General features: G+C 47.9%; 1 protein-coding gene across 4 annotated transcripts in view; it reads right to left on the bottom strand.

Moving 5' to 3' along the window:
* Nucleotides 1-23,062, bottom strand: part of LOC134909716 (cytochrome P450 3A9-like) — a 273,043-nt gene that overhangs the window by 8,527 nt on the left and 241,454 nt on the right. For all 4 annotated transcript variants that reach the window (XM_063916913.1, XM_063916910.1, XM_063916912.1 and 1 more), the window contains exons 9-11: nt 7,676-7,751; nt 6,097-6,257; nt 3,433-3,659 (exon numbers count right to left, since the gene is read on the bottom strand). In XM_063916913.1, coding sequence (XP_063772983.1) covers nt 3,433-3,659; nt 6,097-6,257; nt 7,676-7,751 — 464 coding nt within the window. The remainder of the gene's footprint in view (nt 1-3,432; nt 3,660-6,096; nt 6,258-7,675; nt 7,752-23,062) is intronic.

Raw genomic sequence — 23,062 nt, 5'->3', positions numbered from 1 at the left:
ACCAGGCGCAGAGCCCGATGCTGGTTGCTTAAATATGGGGGAACCCCTGTCATTTTTCCCCCCATATTTCTGCAACCAGGATCGGCTCAAAGAGCCTGAGGCTGGTTATGCTTAGGAGGGGGGACCCCACGCAATTTTTTTTTTGATTTGACACTGTTTAATTTAAAAAAAAAAAAAAATGAACCCCAGCACGGATCACACAGATCCGGCCGAGATTCATTTTTAAAAAGTCGGCAGTGTTTTGCTAATCACTGCCGTAAAAATAGAAAAAAAAACACGAATGACATCGACATCGGAACAAAAGAAAAACCCGAATACGACAGCTTAGTAAATTAGTCGTAAATGATTCAAAAAGTTGCAGTTTTACACTTTCGATGTCATTCGTGATTGAACTTTGACCTGAAACGGGAAAATACGAATCTTAGTAAATTTACCCCCAAGTCTCCCATAGACAAAATGCTTGGGATCAGAAGTACTGTATTTTAGATGTATTTTTTGTTGTGAGTATTTGCAAACCATACTGAGGTATCCTGGGCATTTTGTGTTACGTTTCATATACTGTACATAACATTTTTGAGAAAGAAAAGGTGTCAATATTACTATTTCAAAAAGTTTCAGATATGGGAGATTCAACCTGCACTATGAAAAAAGTGAAGTACTTCCAACAGAGCTGTCTTAACAGCAGTGTAGGTCCCCGGGCAAAGCAATGTAGTAGGGTCCCTACTCGTCCTCCAGCAGTGGGGTGGGTGCTATTGGCGGCGACTGTGATGTCCCGTGGGCAGTAGGGGGTGTTCTATCTTTCACAACCGCATCCCCCTGTCGGGGGGGAACTGGGCTGGTTGAGAAGGGGGTTAGTGACATGGGTGCTGGAGAAAGAATAATAAACTGTAGAAGGAGGGGCATTGAGCTGATTGGGGGAGCACTGTGACTGGCTGGGAAGGGGAGTTCTAGGTAGGGGGGCAGTGAGATGTGGATGCGGTTAAAATACTGATTGTCGGGATCCCAGCAGTTGTAATACCAACGCCGGTGTCAGTGATGTGGTCGGGGACACTGGGCTGGAAAAGAGGGAGCCACTGGGATAGGTCAGTGAGTTGGGGAGGACAATTTCTGGTGGAGGGGAGGGGGGGGGGGGGGACTGACCTGTAGATGGACTGCCTGGCCTCGCACTCCAGCGCTACGCATACCGGCAGCAGCCCCACACAGTCTTCATGTCTCTGCTCCAGCTGCTGCTGGTCAGACTTGATGTGTCCAGAAGAGGTGGCTGCCAGCGATAACTGCCTCACCCTAAGGCGAGATCCCAGGAGCTGGGAGGTGTTGGACCTTTTCCATGCTTATTTCAGTGGGAGGAGAAAAGTGACAAACAGCCACCATCAGCGAGAGCTGTGAGGACTGGAGGCAGGGCCTCCCACCAGCACTCTCTAATACCCCTTTTCCACCAGCCCGCATACAACACGGGTTATTGCACATGAACTTGCATAACCCGTGTTGCTGGCTGGTGTAAAAGGGCTGAGTTGGAATAATCCGGGTCTAACTCCCGATATTCTAACTCGGGTAGCTTGCAGGGTTGAACACGGGTTCAACCTGGTAAGATGTGCAGTGTAAACGGAAGCAAAACGGCTCCCATTCACACTGTATGGGAAGGTGGCGCTGGGAGATCATCTGATCTCCCAGCGCCGCCCCCCGCTGCGTCACCGGCAACGTCACCAACCCGGCAATATGCCGGGTTGGAAACGGCAGATGGAAAGGGGGCTGACGCGGGTGGCAGCCGGGTAGCACCCGTGTCAGGCTCCCAGCTGCGACCCGCGTAATTAGATGGAAAAGGGGTATGATTCACAAGTGCAGAAGCACAGCTGCCAGTATCCTCAGCAGGCATGCACTCACCAAACTCCCTGGTGTACACAGCACCAGTAGCATTATGGCAGTGGCAGAAGGGTGCTGAGACCCCAGGGACCTCCTTGTGGGAAATTTGCCTCTGATTGCCCGCAGCTGCAACCTCAGTGCGGCTGTTCAATGGGTGGTGGGCATAGGTGCTATCTAGGGACCCCTAGGCAACTGACCATTAAGCCCAATGGAAGAGATGGCCTAACGTCCGATAATATTGGTTTTATTGTACTTTAATCAAGGTATAGGAGGAAGAGGGACAAGAGGTGAGAGGTTCCAGGAGAAAGAAGATCCCAGAAAAGGTGACGGTGCCATGGTAGAGTGTCATAAAACACAGAGGATGCAAGTTGACAGGATCACAGGAGAAAGTGCCAGGGGAAAGGGTTCAATAAGCAACTTTCCAAAGATGGTGAAGGCTTAGAGATCTTAAGTTCTGTACCTACTTTGGATCTACCCCTCTAGTAGACCCTGAAGGGAAAGTACAGATAAGATGTGCAGGGGCATGAGGCAGTGAATTACAGGCCCATCCCCATAGCTCAATACCACTGTGCTAAAGGGGACGGGCCAAAGCTACAATATTTGATGCAAATCTTAACATGAAGCCGCTAGAGCTATAACTTCACTGTGGAAATTTGTTGGATCTACCCACAGAGAGTAGGCTATTCTGTGGGTATATTTCTGCAGAGGTATGGCTTTGCTCAGTGACTCTGGAAGAAGTCTGTAAAAGTAAGGATTAGTTCAGGAACTTCCTGCACCCTATAAACACAGTTGTAAGCCATGGTAAGCAGGCCGGTGAAGTTCTACACTGAGCTCACGCTCCTATAGACTCGTTCAAGAGTTTTTGTGGAATCAGACTTCAGATTTTCTATTATTGTTATTTTAACTGAAATGCTAGGAAACTATTGTGGGGGTTATTCAGAAATTAACGAAGATGGCTGCATACGCAGTCAGATCTGCATTCATCTCCTCACATGCTGGGGGCTGCCCAGCACAGGGCAAGGCCGCCCAGCATGTATAAGGCAGCCTCCGGATGCATCTGCAATTAGATTGTGGACACATCGGATCTAAGGTTGACCCTTGGCAGTTCAGCCTGGCTGCCCCCCAACCATGGAGCTGCCCCACAAAAACCCGCCACTGTCAATCACATTGCGATATGGCCGCAATGTGTATATCGGCGCAGCCGCGATGTGGCCGCTGCTCATGCGCAGTTCGCTGCAACCAGAAAACTGCGCTGCGCACCGTAAAAATTTAGAATCCATAATTATAATGTAATCACTTGTTAAAGAACTAAGTTATTTTTTTTAAGTCCTTCTTTTATTTTCCTCTACTAGGCTGCCCATTATCACCATGCATAGCAACTTCAGCTGCTTTTCAAAAAAGTGTTAATGTGCAGTGTAATGGTTCACGAGGAAAGTGTGGTCTGGCAGTCTCCACTGACGTCCTTTATTTAAACCATTGTAGATGTCATGCCTTCATTACAGTTATCCATAATGTTTGATTACTTCAGAGGGTGGGGGAAATCCTGTCTGATTCATATTTGCTGTAAGTTACCTTTCAGGATGGAACTCTTGAGGATCTGGCCAATATTCAGAGTCATGATGCAACACATATACTGGGATCATACAGACCACCCCCTTTGGTATGGTTACACCACTGATCTCAACAGTTTGCTTTGAAACCCTCTCCAATCGCCCCACAGGGGGGTACATGCGGAGGGTCTCTTGAATCACCATATCTAGGTACTCCATCTTCTTCAGGATTTCATAAGTGGGACTAGTCTGCAGGTGACAAGTTATACAAAGAGTAATGATTAGGAATCTCCTTTACCACTTCACTTATCTTATTTCCCCCTCTCCCAGAATGTAAATTTGTGTTTTCTATTTTTCTCCTCAATAGAATGACATGCGAGTTATTAATCTGTCAATGGCCATGTGAATTGTATGGCTGTTAATATATATGTCAATTGTTTAAAAAAAAAAAAAAAAACAACATGTATCACATATCTACATGGACCATTAATATAATTCACTCGGATAAATTTACTAAGGTGGAAGTTTTTTAGAACTGGCGATGTTGCTCATAGCAACCAGGCAGATTCTACTTAACATTTATCGGTTTCTAGAAGATAATAGATATAATCTGATTGGTTGCTATGGACAACATCACCAGGTTGAAAAAACTTCCACCTTAGTAAATTTACCCTTTAGTGCAGCGGTTCCCAAACTTTTTGGAATCACGGCACCCTAGAGCATCATAACTTTTTTCATGGCATCATTGGGCAAAATGTTTGAGAAATGTAAAGATAAATATTACCATTAAGTAAATTGTGTTTATATGTCATCCTTTTAGAGTCAGTTGTGTGGTGAGGGACAAGATTTGTTTCTGTTTGTCCACATATTTTATGATTGGCAGCCACCAGCTCTGGTTTTGCCTATTACATTGACCATAAATAACTTAAATTGGTCCTGGACCAGCAATCCAAGCACCCCTGCAAGTGTCCTGAAGCACCCCAGGGAGCCTAGGCACACTGTTTGAGAACTACTGGATTAGTGTATAAAGTGCTTTTTCCAATAAAATAGGACTCAGACATCTACTTGTGTGTGCTAAGCTTGTCAAATATTTCTCTAGTGTTAAATCCATTATATATATATATATATATATATATATATATATATATATACATACATACACACACATATACAGTATACATACACACACCCCGATAACCCAGCACTCACCTTGGTAAACTCACTTCAATACATCAGTACATATACAAACAATGGGGTTCTAGTTCATGAATTGTACAATGCATTTAATGGGCCCTACACACTCGGCGATGCGCCGCCGAGGTGCCCGACGGCCGACGAGCAACCCGGCGGCGGGGGGGGGGGCAGTGACGGGGGGAGTGAAGTTTCTTCACTCCCCCCCGTCACCCGGCTGCATTGAAGTGCAGGCTAATATGGACGAGATAGTCCATATTGGCCTGCATGCACAGCCGACGGGAGATCAGCGATGAACGAGTGCGGGGCCGCGCATCGTTCATCGCTGGAGTCTCCACACTGAAAGATATGAACGAGTTCTCGTTCATTTATGAACGAGATCGTTCATATCTTTCAGAATATCGGCATGTGTGTAGGGCCTATAAGTTTGCAGGCCAACATCAAGGGACCCCATCTCATGGCAAGTCCTACTCTATCACCTAGACTTTTAAACACCTGGCCACTGCTATCACATCAGAGTCAAATTGCAAATATGCTTCCAGGTGCTGCAAGCCTAAACGCATTGTACAATCCATGAACTAAAACCCCATTATTTGTGTAATGATGTATTGAAGTGAGGTAGCTTACTTAAGGGCCCTACACATTTAAAGATTATCTGTCCAATCTGGCAGATTGAAAAGAAAATCTGGCAATATCTGGGAGCAAATGACAATCAACCATTTGCTCCCAAAATCAAGAAAACAGACAAAAACGGTTGTTCGGATAAATTGGTTAAATTTAACAAACATAACTAATTTGTCTCAAAGTCTATTTGTGTCTGTTTTCCAGACAAAAATGGACTTTGAGAGCAAATAGTCAATTGTCATTTGCTCCCAGACATTGAAGGATTTTCTTTCCAATCAGCCAGATTGGACAGATAATCTTTAAGTGTGTAGGGCCCTTAAGGTTAGTGCTGGGCTCTCGTATAATATTATTTAAGCAATGTGGTCACAGGCCACCACGTCCCAGCCTGTGGGTAGCGAGTGCAGGTGTGCACCCCACTCCTGGGTATGGTGAGTGCGGTAATTTCCTGTATATGTATATATTTGGTTAATTTTTAATTAATCTTTCTGTGATCATAGCTTTCTCATGCACCCTTTCTAAGCTCATATACTTTAAACCTGTGTCAGCTGCTTCCTTGGTGGTAAGTTAGAAGCTGTGTTGGTGACTGTCTCCCCTTTAAAAGCCAATAAGTTAGTTGGCAGGGCAGCTTTACACGTGGAAGCATATTTTCAGGCCAGGGTGGTGAGTTCAGGTGTGCACCCCATGCCTGGGTATGGTAGTATATATATATATATATATATATATATATATATATATATATATATATATATATATATATATGTATAATTAACCTGCTTATCAACAGGTTTTATAAGGGCTTCTAAAAATTAGATTTAATCCGTTTATTATGAATTACCGTCAGCAGACAGCTGCTATTCTGCATACTTCTCACCTTGTCAGGAAGAAAAGAGTCAACTTCTTCCTGTAGCCTCTGCTGAACATCAGGGTGGGTTGCCAGGTTATAAAAGAGGTAGGTTAGTGTCGCACTTGTTGTCTCGAAACCAGCCATTATAAAAATAATGGCCTGAGCCATTATTTCTGTATCTGTCAGAGCTGTTAGGATAAACACAGACATGTTCTGAATCAAGAACCCACTATAATAGTTTCCTGAAGAGGTATTTGATGTCACAAAACCTTACTATAAAACGGACATCTAGACTGTAGAGATTAAGGGCCTAATTCAGACCTTATCGCTGCAGCAAATTTTCTCTCTTATGGGCAAAATTATGTGCACTGCGGATATAACATGTGGAGAGACAGATTTTACAGTATTTACGCTGCACAGAAATAAAATAACCCACCCAAATCTAACTCTCTGCAAATGTTATATCTGCCACACCTGCAGTGCACATGGTTTTGACCATTAGGGAAAGATTTTTCTCCTGCGATAAGGTCTGAATTAGGCCTTAAGTTGTGTAATGTTAACATGGGTTTTATTAAAAATACCATGTACAACTGCAAATTATTTTTTTCTTCCATGTAGGGCAAATACTAAATGATCTAGCATGTTCCTCATACATGCTGCACAGTTCTAGATTAACACAGCATATTATAATTTAGATGGTCTAGACCAGAGGTGGCCAAAGCATCTATCACAATCAACTGTTCCACTGCAAGCATTCAACCGGTAGAGCGCGGTGGATGTCAGCAGCAGCCAAAAACAATAAGGTTGATTCTTACTGCTAGCCCTTCTGAAGCCACTGCTTCCAGTATATGCTGCAGCCTGCCTTACTGTAACTGGGCAGGAGAGACACTGACACCAGTTCCAGAGAGTAAGTGCATTTCTAGAACTGTAGAAGTGTCCTCAGCTCCCAGGTTTCTCCTTGCCCCACAGCTGAGTACCAGTCCCAGTGGTGTGTGCCCGCTGCCACACCTCTCTCTTAATGCCACTTTGCCTCTTAATGTAGCTGTGAACGTACGGCTGCTTCGGTGTCTGCCCGGCAGGGTGGCTGCCACCTATTCCCTGCATATCTCCCAAACAGAGGCGTCACTAGGGGGGTGCGGGCCACACCTGGGTGTCACCCTCCTCTTTAGTTACTGGGAGTCCAGTGCTGCACTGTGACATTACTATGCAGCAGCCATATCCTGTCACTAATGATATGGCAATGCAGGAAGAGTCTCAGGAGGGCAGCCCAGTATCTCCTGGAATGCTGAGCACCCCCTGGAGTGATGTAAACGGGTGCTTCCTGCAAGGCCATGCCCCCTACCTGCAAGGCCAAGTCCCCTTAATGTGAGGCCATCCCTGGTCAAGACCATGCCCCACTCATAACTGTAAGCATCTCATGTAGACACGGATATAAGTCCAACACAGAAGAGAAAAAAAACTTTTCAGTATGGCATATATGTAATAAAAAGAAGTATAAGCAGACAGAAGCATACCTGCCCTGTGTATCCCTCTATGCCAAGAGTCAGAACAAGGCAGACAATCACATACATATTCAAAGTCATCAGAATTTTGGGATTCTCAATACCTTTCTGTTCCTTTTTCAATCCACTGATATCTTCAATTCTAGAATCCAACATAAGTTGCAGAAAATCCACACGGCTCTGTTGATAAAATATAACATTCAGAAATTATGCTTTTTTTTACATATTCCTAAAATAATCTGTATTGATGTTATGTTAATTATATAGAGCTAAGATATGAAAAAATAGGATTTCTGCTGCGGGGTACACTGGGCTCCGCAAGGATTGGACAATGGGGTGTAGAGTAGGATCTTGATCCAAGGCACCAACAGGCTCAAAGCTTTGACTGTTCCCAGAATGCACAGTGCCGCCTCCTATATCCCCCCGCCTCCCAGCACAGGATCTCAGTTTTGTAAGTTGGTGCTGCAGTAAGCAGGCACTTAACAGAGGAGCTGCTCCCAGCAGCCCTAAGAAAAGCTTTTTATGAGGTAAAAAGTGAAGACTTCAAGGGCAGCAGCGGTGGTAAATGTCTTGTGACATTCACTGCTGCAGCTCCAGCTCTCCCCAGCAGCGCTGTACACTCCCGAGCTCTGGTTGCCGGGTAACTACAGCAGGAGGCTACGGTTTTCTTCACGCTAGACACACACGGCTGGGGCTCTCCAGGATCGTGTGGCCGCGCTTCGGGAGGTGGTAAGTGGGTCCCGCTTGCGGGTCCCGGTCTTTATCACGATCCGACGCGGTCAGTGGGATGCTGGCCGCGCGCTGGCGGTGGACACTGTGGCAGTACAGGCGATCCCACTAGATCACCAGGGCATGGGCACAGGTCAAGTTTTCTCTCTAAACCAATTCTTATATCGCACACACTACCCGGTGGTTTTGCCAGCAGAGGGGATAAGGCTTAGACCTGAAGCCCCTTCCCCAGCCCCAGGGCGCCATTTCTAGCAAGTGTTCCCGCCCTGGAGCTGCATATCTGTCTTTTCCTCACTCCCTGTCAGTGTCTGCGGAGCCATTATCCCTCAGCTCACTGTTCCTGGAAAAGCTTGGGCAAATCCTCCTATGTAAAGCCGCCTGGTTGTCAGCGCTGTGCCTTTACATGACACTTAAGTATTCTACCTGCATTTTTAGACAGTGATAGTTAAGAAATAGTGCACTTAGTCAGGGTTTTATAGTACAATTACCCTGTGATATACATCCAGTTCTTACTGTGTACTGTTATATCTATTGTTATGTAGCTGTGTAAGCTAGTCAAGTGCAGTATTATTGTCAGTAATAACCTCTGCATTGTACAAACTGTGACTTTGATAGCTGAGTGGTGTCCATTTCGTGTCTTTCACTCAATCTGCTATCCCTATATTCCATAACCTGAGGGGGCTTGGTGCGTCAGGTGTTATCTAATATAGGATTTTCACAAAGATATATAGTGTATTACGTATTTTTCTCTGTGATTTAGTCACCATATCTCTCCTTTATCTCTGCTAGTGCTGACTACACTGCACAGGGGTTTGGGTTCAGAGGTATAGTGCTGCTGATAATTGTACTGTGTTAACCTCATACTGCAAGTTATGTCATGTCTGCTTCTGAGGGTAACGGTTCTGGGGCTGAACACACTGCCGGTGTTGCTGACGCCATGGGACCATATGAGGAGAATATAGCAGCTGTGGGCTCTGGTTCTGGGGGCTCCTTGACCCCCCAGTGGGACTGCGGCAACGGAGGCAAATACTGACCCACCGTGGGCCGCTTTTTCCACGCTTCTGCATACGCTAGTTCATAAACTAACTCCCCCTATGGGACCCCCAATGCCGGTACAGCCGTATGTGGTCCCTGTAGCTAACCCGCCGTGGGCGGACGATTTATCTGCTCAATTAAAGAAGTTGAACCAGTCCTTGACTACTAAACAGTCTGACCAACGCTCGCCTAAGTCCAAGAGGGCCTCTAAGCGAGCGCTTATCTCCTCACAATCCACTGCTGTCACTGACACCTCGTCTGATGAAGACGGCACATATACTGACCCCTCAGGTTCTGCCTCAGATACGGCTGATGGGGAGGGTAGTTCACATGTGGGTGTTCCTGATCTTTTGGAGGCTATTAAGTTAATTCTGCAGATTGCGGATGATCCCGAGCCATCCGTCCCTCCTAAGAAACCAGATAGGTTCAAGCGTCAGAAGGTGGTTAAGCAAGTTTTAGCTCACTCTGACCACCTAGTGGATATACGTCAGGAACCCTGGGAAAACCCGGGTACGAAGTTTGTGCCTCAAAAGAAGATGTTGGCTCGCTATCCCCTCGCACCAGAGCGGTCTAAAAATTGGGAAACGCCTCCTCCAGTAGACTCACATGTGGCTAGGATGGTGGTTTCCTCAGCTTTACCGGTCACTACCGTCACGTCCCTAAAAGAGCCTACGGATAAACGTGTGGAGGGTTGTCTGAAAGCGATTTACACCCTCACGGGTGCTGCACAAAGGCCCACTATTGCAGCTACATGGGCTGCAGAGGCTATTGAAGCATGGGCCTTGGAGTTAGAAGCTAAAATCTCTTCTGACCATGCTAGACAATGCTTGTCATATATTGTCACAGCTTCTCGATATATTAAAGAGGCGGCTTCTGATGCCGGTATCCTAGCAGCCAAGGCCTCTACTACGTCAGTCCTGGCTCGCCGGATATTGTGGCTGAGATCCTGGTCTGTGGATCTGGACTCTAGAAAAACCCTGGAGGTACTCCCTTTCAAGGGAGATATTCTTTTTGGGGAGGACTTAAATAAGATTGTGGCTGACTTGGCTACTGACAAAACTGCCTGTCTGCCTAATACCGCTCCTTCTGTGTCGAAGGCTAAAGGTACGTCCTTTCGCCCCTTTCGTCCTTCAGGTAAAGCAAAAGGTCAGGCGTACCATAAGCAGGCCCGCACTTCCAAACCTGGTAAGCCGAAGCCCAAAAGAGCCTGGCTGCCCGTCAGCCAGCTGCCAAGACCGATAAGCCTGCCGCATGACGAGGCGGGCCTCCCCCTGGGCGATCCCAGGGTGGGGGGACGGCTTCTAGGGTATACCCAGGAATGGTTGAAGACCACTTCAGATGCCTGGGTACGGGAAGTCGTCATTCGAGGTTACGCCATAGCCTTCAAATACCGACCCCCTCATCGATTTTGCCAGACAGACGTCCCTTTGGACCAGACAAAGGCAAAAACTCTACACTCGGTGGTACAGACCCTCCTGGATACAGGAGTCGTAGTACAGATGCCTCTTGCTCAGAGGGGCCGGGGCTACTATTCTCCGCTGTTTCTAGTCCTGAAACTGAATGGGTCCTCCTGGCCCATTCTCAACCTCAAGGCATTGAACAGGTTTGAAAAGGCTTCCAGGTTCCGTATGGAAACCCTTCACTCTATAGTTCTGGCCTTGGAACCTGGGGACTACATGGTCTCCCTGGACATACAGGATGCTTACCTGCATATTCCTATAGCAGTGTCACATCAACAATACCTGAGGTTCGCTATTGGCATCCTACATTGCCAGTTTCGGGCATTACCTTTTGGTTTAACAACGGCTCCGCGAGTCTTCACCAAAGTTATGGCGGTGATGAGGGTGGTACTCCGCCGTCAAGGGGTCAGGATACTGCCATATCTGGACAACTTGTTAATCCTGGCAAATTCCCCAGATCTTCTCCTGCGTCATCTGGCTATGACGGTCCGGTTTCTACAAGCCCACGGGTGGCTCATCAACTGGAAGAAATCCTCCCTGGTCCCTGCTCAGAGCATGGTGCACCTGGGACCGTTGTTGGACACTTACAACCAGCATCCTCTACGGACTACGAGAAAAAGATTTACCGGTAGGTTTAAAATCTTATTTTCTCTTACGTCCTAGAGGATGCTGGGGACTCTGTAAGGACCATGGGGATTATACCAAAGCTTCCAAACGGGCGGGAGAGTGCGGATGACTCTGCAGCACCGATTGAGCAAACAGGAGGACCTCCTCAGCCAGGGTATCAAACTTATAGAATTTTGCAAATATCTATGAACCCGACCAAGTAGCAGCTCGGCACAGCTGTAGTGTCAAGATGCCTCGGGCAGCCGCCCAAGAAGAGCCCACCTTCCTAATGGAATGGGCCTTAACCGATTTTGGTAACGGCATTCCAGCCATAGAATGAGCCTGCTGAATCATGTTACAGATCCAGCGAGCAATAGTCTGCTTTGAAGCAGGAGCGCCAACCTTGTTGGCTGCATACAGGACAAACAGTGCTTCTGTTTTTCTGACTCTGGCCGTTCTGGCCACGTAAATTTTCAAAGCCTTGACCACATCAAGGGACTCGGAATCCTCCAAGTCTCGCGTAGCCACAGGCACCACAATAGGTTGGTTCATATGAAAAGATGACACCACCTTAGGCAAAAATTGAGGACGGGTCCGCAATTCCGCTCTGTCCATATGGAAAACCAGATAGGGGTATTTATGAGACAAAGCCGCCAATTCCGACACTCGCCTAGCCGAAGCCAAGGCTAACAACATGACCACCTTCCAAGAGAGATATTTTAACTCCACCGTTTTAAGTGGTTCAAACCAGTGCGACTTAAGGAAACTCAACACCACGTTAAGGTCCCAAGGCGCCACCGGAGGTACAAAAGGAGGCTGAATATGCAGCACTCCCTTCACAAAAGTCTGTACTTCTGGGAGAGAAGCAAATTCTTTCTGAACCTTAATGGAGCCTAATTTTAGGCCCAAATTCACTCCAGTTTGTAGGAAGTGAAGGAAACGGCCCAGATGGAATGCTTCCGTAGGAGCATTCCTGGCCTCACACCATGAAACATACTTTCTCCATATACGGTGATAATGTTTAGCTGTCACGTCCTTCCTAGCCTCTATCAGAGTAGGAATGACCTCATCCGGATTGCCCTTTTCCGCTAGGATCCGGCGTTCAACCGCCATGCCGTCAAACGCAGCCGCGGTAAGTCTTGGAACAGACAGGGCCCCTGTTGCAACAGGTCCTGTCTTAGAGGAAGAGGCCACGGATCTTCTGTGAGCATCTCATGCAGATCCGGATACCAGGCCCTTCGCGGCCAATCTGGTACAATGAGAATTGTATGCACTCCTCTTTTTCTTATTATTCTCAACACCTTTGGGATGAGAGGGAGAGGAGAAAACACATAGACCGACTGGAACACCCACGGTGTCACTAGGGCGTCCACAGCCACTGCCTGAGGGTCTCTTGACCTGGCGCAATACCTCTGTAGCTTTTTGTTGAGGCGGGACGCCATCATGTCTATCTGTGGCAGTCCCCACTGACTTGCAATTTGTGCGAAGACTTCCTGATGAGGTCCCCACTCTCCTGGATGCAGGTCGTGTCTGCTGAGGAAGTCTGCTTCCCAGTTGTCCAATCCCGGAATGAACACTGCTGACAGTGCGCTTACATGATTTTCCGCCCAGCGAAGAATCCTGGTGGCTTCCGCCATTGCCACTCTGCTCCTTGTGCCGCCTTGGCGGTTTACATGAGCCACTGCGGTGATGTTGTCTGACTGGATCAGAACCGGCAGGTCACGAAGCAAGGTCTCCGCTTGACGAAGGGCGTTGTATATGGCCCTCAGCTCCAGGACGTTGATGTGAAGACAAGTTTCTTGATTTGACCAAAGACCTTGGAAGTTTCTTCCCTGTGTGACTGCTCCCCAACCTCGGAGGCTCGCGTCCGTGGTAACCAGAATCCAGTCCTGAATGCCAAACCTGTGACCCTCTAGGAGGTGAGCACTCTGTAGCCACCACAGGAGAGATACCCTGGCCCTGGGGGACAGGGTGATCAGCTGATGAATCTGTAGATGTGACCCGGACCACTTGTCCAGTATGTCCCATTGGAAAGTCGTCGCATGGAACCTGCCGAAGGGAATGGCCTCGTAAGATGCCACCATCTTCCCCAGGACCCGAGTGCAGTGATGCACTGACACCTATTTTGGCTTCAATAGGTTCCTGACCAGAGTCATGAGTTCCTGGGCCTTTTCTATTGGAAGATAAACCCTTTTCTGGTCCGTGTCCAGAATCATGCCTATAAAGGTCAGACGAGTCGTAGGAACCGACTGCGACTTCGGGATATAGAGAATCCAGCCGTGCTGCTGTAACACCTTCAGTGAAAGTGACACGCTGTTCAGCAACTGCTCTCGTGATCTCGCTTTTATGAGGAGGTCGTCCAAGTACGGGATAATTGTTACACCCTGCTTGTGCAGGAGCACCATCATTTCCGCCATTACCTTGGTGAAAATCCTCGGGGCCGTGGAAAGCCCAAACTGCAACGTCTGAAATTGGTAATGACAATCTTGTACCACAAATCTCAGGTATGCCTGATGAGGTGGATATATGGGAACATGAAGGTATGCATCCTTTATGTCCAGGGATACCATAAAATCCCCCCCTTCTAAGCTGGCGATGACTGCTCTGAGCGATTCCATCTTGAACATGAACCTTTTCAAGTATAGGTTCAGGGATTTTAAATTTAAAATGGGTCTGACCGAACCGTCCGGTTTCGGCACTACAAACAGGGTTGAGTAATACCCCCTCCTTTGTTGAAGTAGGGGAACTTTGATCACCACTTGTTGAAGATACAATTTGTGAATTGCATTTAACACTATCTCCCTTTCTGGGGGAGAAGCCGGTAGGGCCGATTTGAAAAACCGGCGAGGAGGCACCTCTTTGAATTCCAGCTTGTAACCCTGGGAAACAATTTCTATTGCCCAGGGATCCACCTGTGAGTGAACCCAGATGTGGCTGAAAAATCGAAGACGTACCCCCACTGGGGCGGACTCCTTTAGCGGAGCCCCAGTGTCATGCGGTGGATTTAGAGGAGGCCGGGGAGGACTTCTGTTCCTGGGAACTAGCTGTGTTTTGCAGCTTTTTCCCTCTGCCCTTACCTCTGGCAAGAAAGGATGCACCTCGTACTCTCTTGTTTCTCTGTGACCGAAAGGAGTGCATTTGATAATGTGGCGCTTTCTTAGGCTGTGAGGGAATATAAGGCATGCTTATGTGAGGGCTGGTCTGTCAGCTCCTGCTCACATTACGGCCCATTCTACTCGGTCTGTTGGACCTTCTTGGGCGTCCCAACGTGGTGCGACCCTTGATCAATTGTGCAAGGCGGCTACGTGGTCCTCACGTTCATAAGGTTCTATGCCTTCGATACTGCCGCTTCCCAGGATGCTTCCTTTGGACGCCGGGTTCTTGTGCCCGCTACAGTGCGTCCCCTCCTATAAGGAACTGCTTTAGGACATACGCATTGTCCAATCCTTGTGGAGCCCAGTGTACCCCGCAGCAGAAAACGAGTTTTATGGTAAGAAATTACCTTTGTTAAAACTCTTTCTGCGAGGTACACTGGGCTCCACAAGGCGCACTTAGCTTCTTCGGGTTGGTATGGCATTAGCCGCTGACACTTCTCCTGTCAGGAGAGTGTGGTGTATGTCGCTACTAATCGTTGTCGTCTCTTTTCCTGCTACTGCATTGGGCTGGTTAACTAAAAACTGAGCTCCTGTGCTGGGAGGCGGGGTGATATAGGAGGCGGCGCTGAGCATTCTGGGAACAGTCAAAGCTTTGAGCCTGTTGGTGCCTCGGATCAAGATCCTACTCTACGCCCCATAGTCCAATCCTTGTGGAGCCCAGTGTACCTCGCAGAAAGAGTTTTAACAAAGGTAAGTTCTTACCATAAAACTCATTTTTAATACCTACCGGTAAATCCTTTTCTCTTAATCCGTAGAGGATGCTGGGGTCACATCAAGAACCATGGGGTATAGACGGGATCCGCAGGAGACATGGGCACTTTAAGACTTTGAATGGGTGTGAACTGGCTCCTCCCTCTATGCCCATCCTCCAGACTCAAGTTAAAGGAACTGTGCCCAGGGAGACGGACATTTCGAGGAAAGGATTTATTTTTAAACCACAGTGAGCATCTTACCAGCTCACACCTCTAGCATGCCGCAGAACGTGGCATTCCACAGAATACAAGTCAACGGCATGAACAATTGCAGCACCTGGCTGACAAGAAACGTAACACAACATGTGTGTAACCACAAATAATCACTGCAGATACAGTACGCACTGGGACGGGTGCCCAGCATCCTCTACGGACTAAGAGAAAAGAATTTACCAGTAGGTATTAAAATCCTATTTTCTCATACATACTAGAGGATGCTGGGGTCACATCAAGAACCATGGGGTTATACCAAAGCTCTAGAATGGGCAGGAGAGTGCGGACGACTCTGCAGTACCGAATGACCAAACGTGAGGTCAACCTCGACAAAGGTATTAAACTGTATTACTTAGCCAAATTGTTTGCTAAAAGTTGCAATGCCAAGACTCCCCGGTGAACCGCCGCGGACGAGCCCACCTTTCTAGTAGAATGGGCCTTCACCTATTTTGGTAACGGCAATCCTGCCGTGAGATGAGCATGCTGAATCGTACCACAGATCCAGCGCGCAACGGTCTGTTTGGAAGCAGGACACCCAATCTCGTTGGGAGCAAACAGGACAAACAGAGCCTGTGTTCCAAAACGGAGCCGTCCTGGCGACATAAATTTTCAAAACTCTGACCACATGCAGAGACTTCGACTCAGCGAAGGCGTCGGTAGTCACAGGCACCACAAAAGGTTGGTACATGTGGAAAGAAGAAATCACCTTCAGTAGAAATTGTAGACTGTTTCTAACTATACTCCATCTTCATGGAAGATCAAATAAGGTCTCTTGTGAGACCAGGCCGCTAACTCAGACACTCGCCTTGTGTATGCCAAGGCCAACCTGATGACCACTTTCCAAGTGAGGAAATTCACTGCTCCTTACTTAAAGGTTCAAACCAAAGTGATTGAAGGAACTGCAACACCCCATTAAGATCTCATGGTGCCACTGGGGCACAAATGGAGGTTGGATGTGCAACACGCCCTTCATGACAGTCTGAACTTCTGGAAAGCGCCTATGCGCTCCATTTTATCCAATGGTGGGAACTTTGCGGTCAGCGGTGAGGTTACTTTTGGTCAACCGCTGACCGCAAAGTTCCCACCATTGGATACAATGGAGCGCATAGGCGCTACATTGTATCTCTGCCGTGTGCAGCCTCACAGACACTACAGGAGCACAAATCCAATCAGGAGAGTGCCACGACGTGGCGCTCCCTGATTGGCTGAAGGGACCCTCTTTGACAGGAGTCAGGGGGGGTCCTGGCAGTTGTGGAAAGGGGTCCCATGTGTAAACATGGGACCCCTTTCAGTGCGTGGTCGGGTTTCCGTTTTTTTTTGTTTTGCCAAGTACGTGGATTATACAAAGAAGACAAGCAACACTGGTTAATGTGAGTATAATTTTTTTCACAGGTACCCTGAGGATTCTACATGGAGAAGAGGACTGAGCCTCGTGTGAACATAGGTAAGTATGTATGTTTGGAGGTGTGCATGCATGTAATAAACTTATACTGTCACGGTGTGTGTGTCCTGTTTTTTGTTGGGTATTTTTTTAGTAGTAGTACTACAGGTACCATTGGGTCCGGTTTTCCACCGCATGCTGGTACTTGTGGTTCTCCAAGTACCAGCTTGCAGGGGAGGCTTGCTGGGACTTGTAGTACTGCTACTAAAAACAATATTCTGATTTTTTTACACTTGGCTATCAGCCCCCCATCAGCCGCCCTTGGATGGGGGGGGGGACAGCCTCGGGCTTCACCCCTGGCCCTTGGGTGGCTGGAGGGGGGGACCCCTTGATTTAAGGGGTTCCCACTCCTCCAGGGTACCCCGGCCAGGGGTGACTAGTTGGGTATGTAATGCCAGGGCCGCCGGGACCACAATAAAAGTGTCCTCCGGCTGTGGCATTATGTACCTGGCTAGTGGAGCCCGGTGCTGGTTTAAAAAATATGGGGGACCTCTATGCTTTTTGTCCCCCGTATTTTTTGAACCAGGACCAGGCGCAGAGCCCGGTGCTGGTTGATGAAATATGGGGGAACCCCTGTCATTTTTCCACCCATATTTTGTCAACCAGGACCGGCTCAAAGAGCCCGAGGCTGGTTATGCTTAGGAGGGGGGACCCCTGTTACGCACACCAGTGCTAACAGGAGTATACCAGTGTATGAGCAGAGAGGGATGCGAAGCAAACGAACTCACAGACAGTATAACATAACATACACAGAAGGTGATGGAGTAACTAATAAACACAAAGTGAACGGAGAAGCCCAAAGGCTCAGGAACTGGGTGTCTCCCTAGTGTCAGGAATGCTCAGATGGAATAGAGCGGACAATGAAGCGAGATGTAATGATTTAACATGTGGAGCACCCGAAATGATGTTGCTAAGAGCAACAGAAAAAACCCCAAAGGGTTACCAACCGGTGTGGGAATAAACTCCTTGGTCAGAGATAGAAATATAGACACAAGGAGAGTATCCACAATCCTAACCCCCACTTGCAGGGCACAGGTTCAGCTTACTGCCACTAAACTGACACCTGGACGCCCTGCACAGTGAGAGAGGATTAAGCAGGCAGGTCTGAGAGTACAGCCGCAAACCTGCTGGGTTCACAGAATAGCAAAAGAACCCCAGCAGGTTAAACAACTGACTCCAGTTTTACTGCTAGGTCCGGATTGGCAGAATGAAGTACCAAATCCCAAGGCCTATTTGCAGTAAGCAACAAGTAAATACAAAGTCACACAGTACTAGCTAACTCTCTGGAACTGACTAACAAACAAAGATTCAGCAGCATTTGCCTAGCCTGAGAGGATGGTTTATATAGCAGGTGCTGTCCACACCCTACTCAGACCTCACAGACTGTGAGCACAAAACCAGCGATGGATTCCCTGCCATGCACAGAGCCTGTAACCACTGCACAGTAAAAACCCGGACCGGAGTATCAGCTGCGCTCAGATTACTTCGCTAACACTTGCCTCCCGGTTGCCATGGCGACGTGGCAGCACAGAGCAGGAGATCCTAACAACCCCACGCATTTTTTTTTCTGTTTTTACACTAAACACACCCTTTCCCATAGATAACCATGCACAGATCTCACTGATCCGTGCATGGTTATCCAAACTAGACTGGAAAAAGCAGGTCTATTTTATTGCTGCTTTTTTTAACTATTTGCAAAAAAATAGACCCGCACTCAGAGACTAACACCCAAATACGAATGAATAGTGAATACCCGTATTGTATGAAATAACAGCCGCGTTTGACCGATGGTCTATTCATTCGGATTTCAGAACTTTGCCGTTAAATCCATTACGAATAGACCAGACACTGCCGAGATTTGTGCTTAGTGAATTCCCGGATTGGGACTTTGAAAAAAAAAAACACAAATCGGACAAACTGGATTTTTTAGTAAATACTGGCCTTGGATTTTAATTTCTTTAAGTAGAAATTGAGAGATTTCAGAAGTAAAATTGGTCTGACCGAGCCGTCTAGCTTCGGGACCACGAAGAGGCTTGAATAAAAGCCTTCTCCCTGTTGTGACAGCAGGGGAAACGAGGCCAATTCCCTGATCCTGATACAACCCTTGTATTGCGTCGCATACTACCTCCCCGTTCGGAGGAGAATCGGTAATTTGAAAAATTGGTGAGGAGAAACGTCTGGAAACTCCAGTATGAACCCTTGGGACACTATTCGTAAAAGCCCCCGGGTCCAGGTCCATTCCAGGACTGACTGAAGAGTTTTAGACGTGGTCCCACCAGTGTGGGCTCCGCAAGAGAGTCCCAGCGTCATGCGGTGGATGTGGCAGAAAACTGAGGATGATCTCTTCTCCTGTGATCTTGAAGAGGTTGCGGACCTCTTCCCTTTTCTCCTTCCTCTACCTGCAAAGAAAGATTAATCTGTATCTATTGGGTCGAAATGACTGCATCCGACAATGGTGTGTCATCATCCCTAGTGAGGGAACATAGGGCAAGAAGGCGGACTTACCAGCGGCAGCTGTCGAGATCAAATTAACTAGGCCGTCACCTAACCAGGCTTCACCTTCATAGGGAAGAGACTCCCCTTCTTCTCGGAGTCAGCATCAGCATTGCATTGGTGAATCCACAACGCCCCCCTAGCCGAGACCGCCATGGAATTGGCGCGTGAACCCAAGAGTCCTATATCCCTTGCAGTCGCACGAAAGTATGCTGCCGTGTCCTTGATAGGATCCAACATAAGGAGTATTCCCCAGGGTATCTACATCGGATGACAATGTACCCGACCATATTTGAATACTACTACTCCCCCATGCGCATGTAATGGCAGGACTAACTAACGTAGTCGTGGACACATAACTAGAATATAACATAGCTTCCTGCATACAATCCGCTGGATTTGTGACAGGGCCCCGTGCAGAACAGGGGGCGACTCCCACTTTATTCTGTCCGCGGTGGGAAAAGAAATAAACATGAGGATTTGAAACCATCTTGTCAGGGCTGACCCAGACTCTCTCACACAGAGCTCTCAGCACATGAGAAGGAGGTACGATACCTCAGCTTTCATTATAACTTATATATATATATATATATATATATATATATATATATATATATATACACACACACACATACACACACACACACACACACAATTATTTATACATATATATATATATACACACTATATATATATATACACACACACACATATACATATCCACCCATAGATCCCTCTGTCAGGAACTGCCAGAGTCCTCGGTGACGTCTTTAATGTGCACTACTCATGTACTGAATGCTCTTTTTTTTTGGGCGGATCTAAATCAGGAAACATTATGGTCGACACAGGAAACAGTATCTGTGTCGATATCAGGGAGTAGTAACTGGGCAAAATAAAAATTTTGCGACCCCGAGTGGTCTGAGGGAAATATAGCTATGAACATGACATCCTCCATAGATAAATCTACGTCTGTATTTGGGACATAGGGGGTCATTCCGAGTTGTTCGCTCGTTGTCGATTAAGGAGTGATTAAGGTAAAAATGCGCATGCGCATGGTACGCAGAGCGCATGCGCTAAGTATTTTAGCACAAAACTTAGTAGATTTACTCACGTCCGAACAAAGGCCCTCATTTCGAGTTGATCGCTCGCAAGGCGATTTTAGCAGAGTTGCTCACGCTAAGCCGCCGCCTACTGGGAGTGTATCTTAGCATCTTAAAATTGCGAACGATGTTTTCGCAATATTGCGATTACATACCTCGTAGCAGTTTCTGAGTAACTTTAACCTTACTCGGCATCTGCGATCAGTTCAGTGCTTGTCGTTCCTGGTTTGACGTCACAAACACACCCAGCGTTCGCCCAGACACTCCCCCGTTTCTCCGGCCACTCCTGCGTTTTTTCCGGAAACGGTAGCGTTTTCATCCACACGCCCATAAAACGCCGTGTTTCCGCCCAGAAACACCCATTTCCTATCACACTACGATCGCCGGAGTGAAGAAAAAGCCGTGAGTAAAAATCCTAACTTCATAGCAGATTTACTTGGCGCAGTCGCAGTGCGAACATTGCGCATGCGTACTAAGCAGAAAAACGCTGCGATGCGAAGAAATTTACCGAACGAACGACTCGGAATGAGGGCCAAAGAATTTTCATCGTTGAAGTGATCGGAGTGTGATTGACAGGAAGTGGGTGTTTCTGGGCAAAAACTGACAATTTTCTGGGAGTGTGCGGAAAAACGCAGGCGTGCCAGTATAAAACGCGGGAGTGTCTGGAGGAACGGGGAGTGGCTGCCTGAATGCAAACGTCAAACCAGGAACGAAATAGGCTGAGCTGATCGCAATTCTGCTAATCTTTCGTTCGCTATTCTGCTAAGCTAAGATACACTCCCACACTGGATTTTACCCCAGAATTAATGGTGGGGACACACAAATAAAAAAACGCTGGGTCCCTCAGGACGCACTCTGACCTGTAGCGCTGTCAGTCAGTCAGGTCTCCGCAACAACAGAGGGCGGAACTTGGAAGGGGCGGAGACCATGCAGAGTGTGATCTCCTGCCCTCCCCTCATCCTCTGCTCCGCATGTCCCCCCCCACACACACACACACACACACACACACACACACGAATAACGGATGCAGGTGCCCTCCCTCCGCAAGCAGCGTGACTCAACTGCTGCTCCCTGGCAGCCCACCGGACACCCACCCGGCTGACTCCGCTCCTGTATATAGCCCAGGTGGGGGCAGTTCGGTCCCTGTGCCCCCGGTTGGATGCCGCCGCCGCCGCTCTCTCCCCGCTGATTCCCCTCTTCTCCCTTCCCACTCAGGCGGCCGCCCCCTCCGTGTTTTCCGCTCCCCCCTGGCCGCATCCTCTGACTCCAGGCTGGTGGCGGTGTAGGCCTCATGCTGATCTCCGGACTGTCCTAATGAGTGCCGCGGCCTGCCTGAGTCTTGCAGAGCCGAGGAGGGAGAGCTCTGGGCACCGGGATGGAGAGAGACGTGCTGGCCATGGAAGGTGAGGGATCCACAGTGCATATTCTTCCCCGATACCCCAACCCCATTATATATATATATATATATATATATATATATATATCTTACGTCCTAGAGGATGCTGGGGACTCCATAAGGACCATGAGGATAGACGGGCTCCGCAGGAGACATGGGCACTTTAAGAAAGACTTTAGATCTGGGTGTGCACTGGCTCCTCCCTCTATGCCCCTCCTCCAGACCTCAGTTTACTTATGTGCCCAGAGGAAGCTGGGTGCTTTTCAGGGAGCTCTCCTGAGTTTCCTGACAGAAAGTATATTTGTTAGGTTTTATATTTTCAGGGAGCCTGCTGGCAACAGACTCCTTGCATCGAGGGACTGAGGGGAGAGAAGCAGACCTACTTCTGTGAGTTGAAAGGCTCTGCTTCTTTGGCTACTGGACACCATTAGCTCCAGAGGGATCGGTACGCAGGTCTCACCCTCGTCGTCCGTCCCAGAGCCGCGCCGCCGTCCCCCTCGCAGAGCCAGAAGATAGAAGCCGGGTGAGTATGAGAAGAAAAGAAGACTTCAGAGGCGGCAGAAGACTTCATGATCTTCACTGAGGTAACGCACAGCACAGTCCTCCCCAGTCACATCTGGGTTCACTCGCAGGTGGATCCCTGGGCAATAGAAATTGTTTCTCAGGGTTACAAGCTGGAATTCGAAGAGGTGCCTCCTCGCCGGTTTTTCAAATCGGCCCTACCCTCTTCTCCCCAGGAAAGGGGTTAAATGCAATTCACAAATTGTATCTTCAACAGGTGATGGTCAAGGTTCCCCTCCTTCAACAAGGAAGGGGATATTACTCGACCCTGTTTGAAACCGGACGGTTCGGTCAGACCCATATTAAATTTAAAATCCCTGAACCTATACTTGAAAAGGTTCAAGTTCAAGATGGAATCGCTAAGAGCGGTCATCGCCAGCCTGGAAGGGGGAGATTTGATGGTATCTCTGGACATAAAGGATGCATACCTTCATGTTCCCATTTATCCACCTCATCAGGCGTACCTAAGATTTGTGGTACAGGATTGTCATTACCAATTTCAGACGTTGCCGTTTGGTCTCTCCGCGGCCCCGAGAATTTTCACCAAGGT

This window comes from Pseudophryne corroboree, chromosome 4 (assembly GCF_028390025.1).
Source record: "Pseudophryne corroboree isolate aPseCor3 chromosome 4, aPseCor3.hap2, whole genome shotgun sequence".
NCBI classification, from domain to species: domain Eukaryota; kingdom Metazoa; phylum Chordata; class Amphibia; order Anura; family Myobatrachidae; genus Pseudophryne; species Pseudophryne corroboree.
Note: the sequence above shows the minus strand (reverse complement) of the source record. Positions and strands in the feature narration are given on the sequence as shown.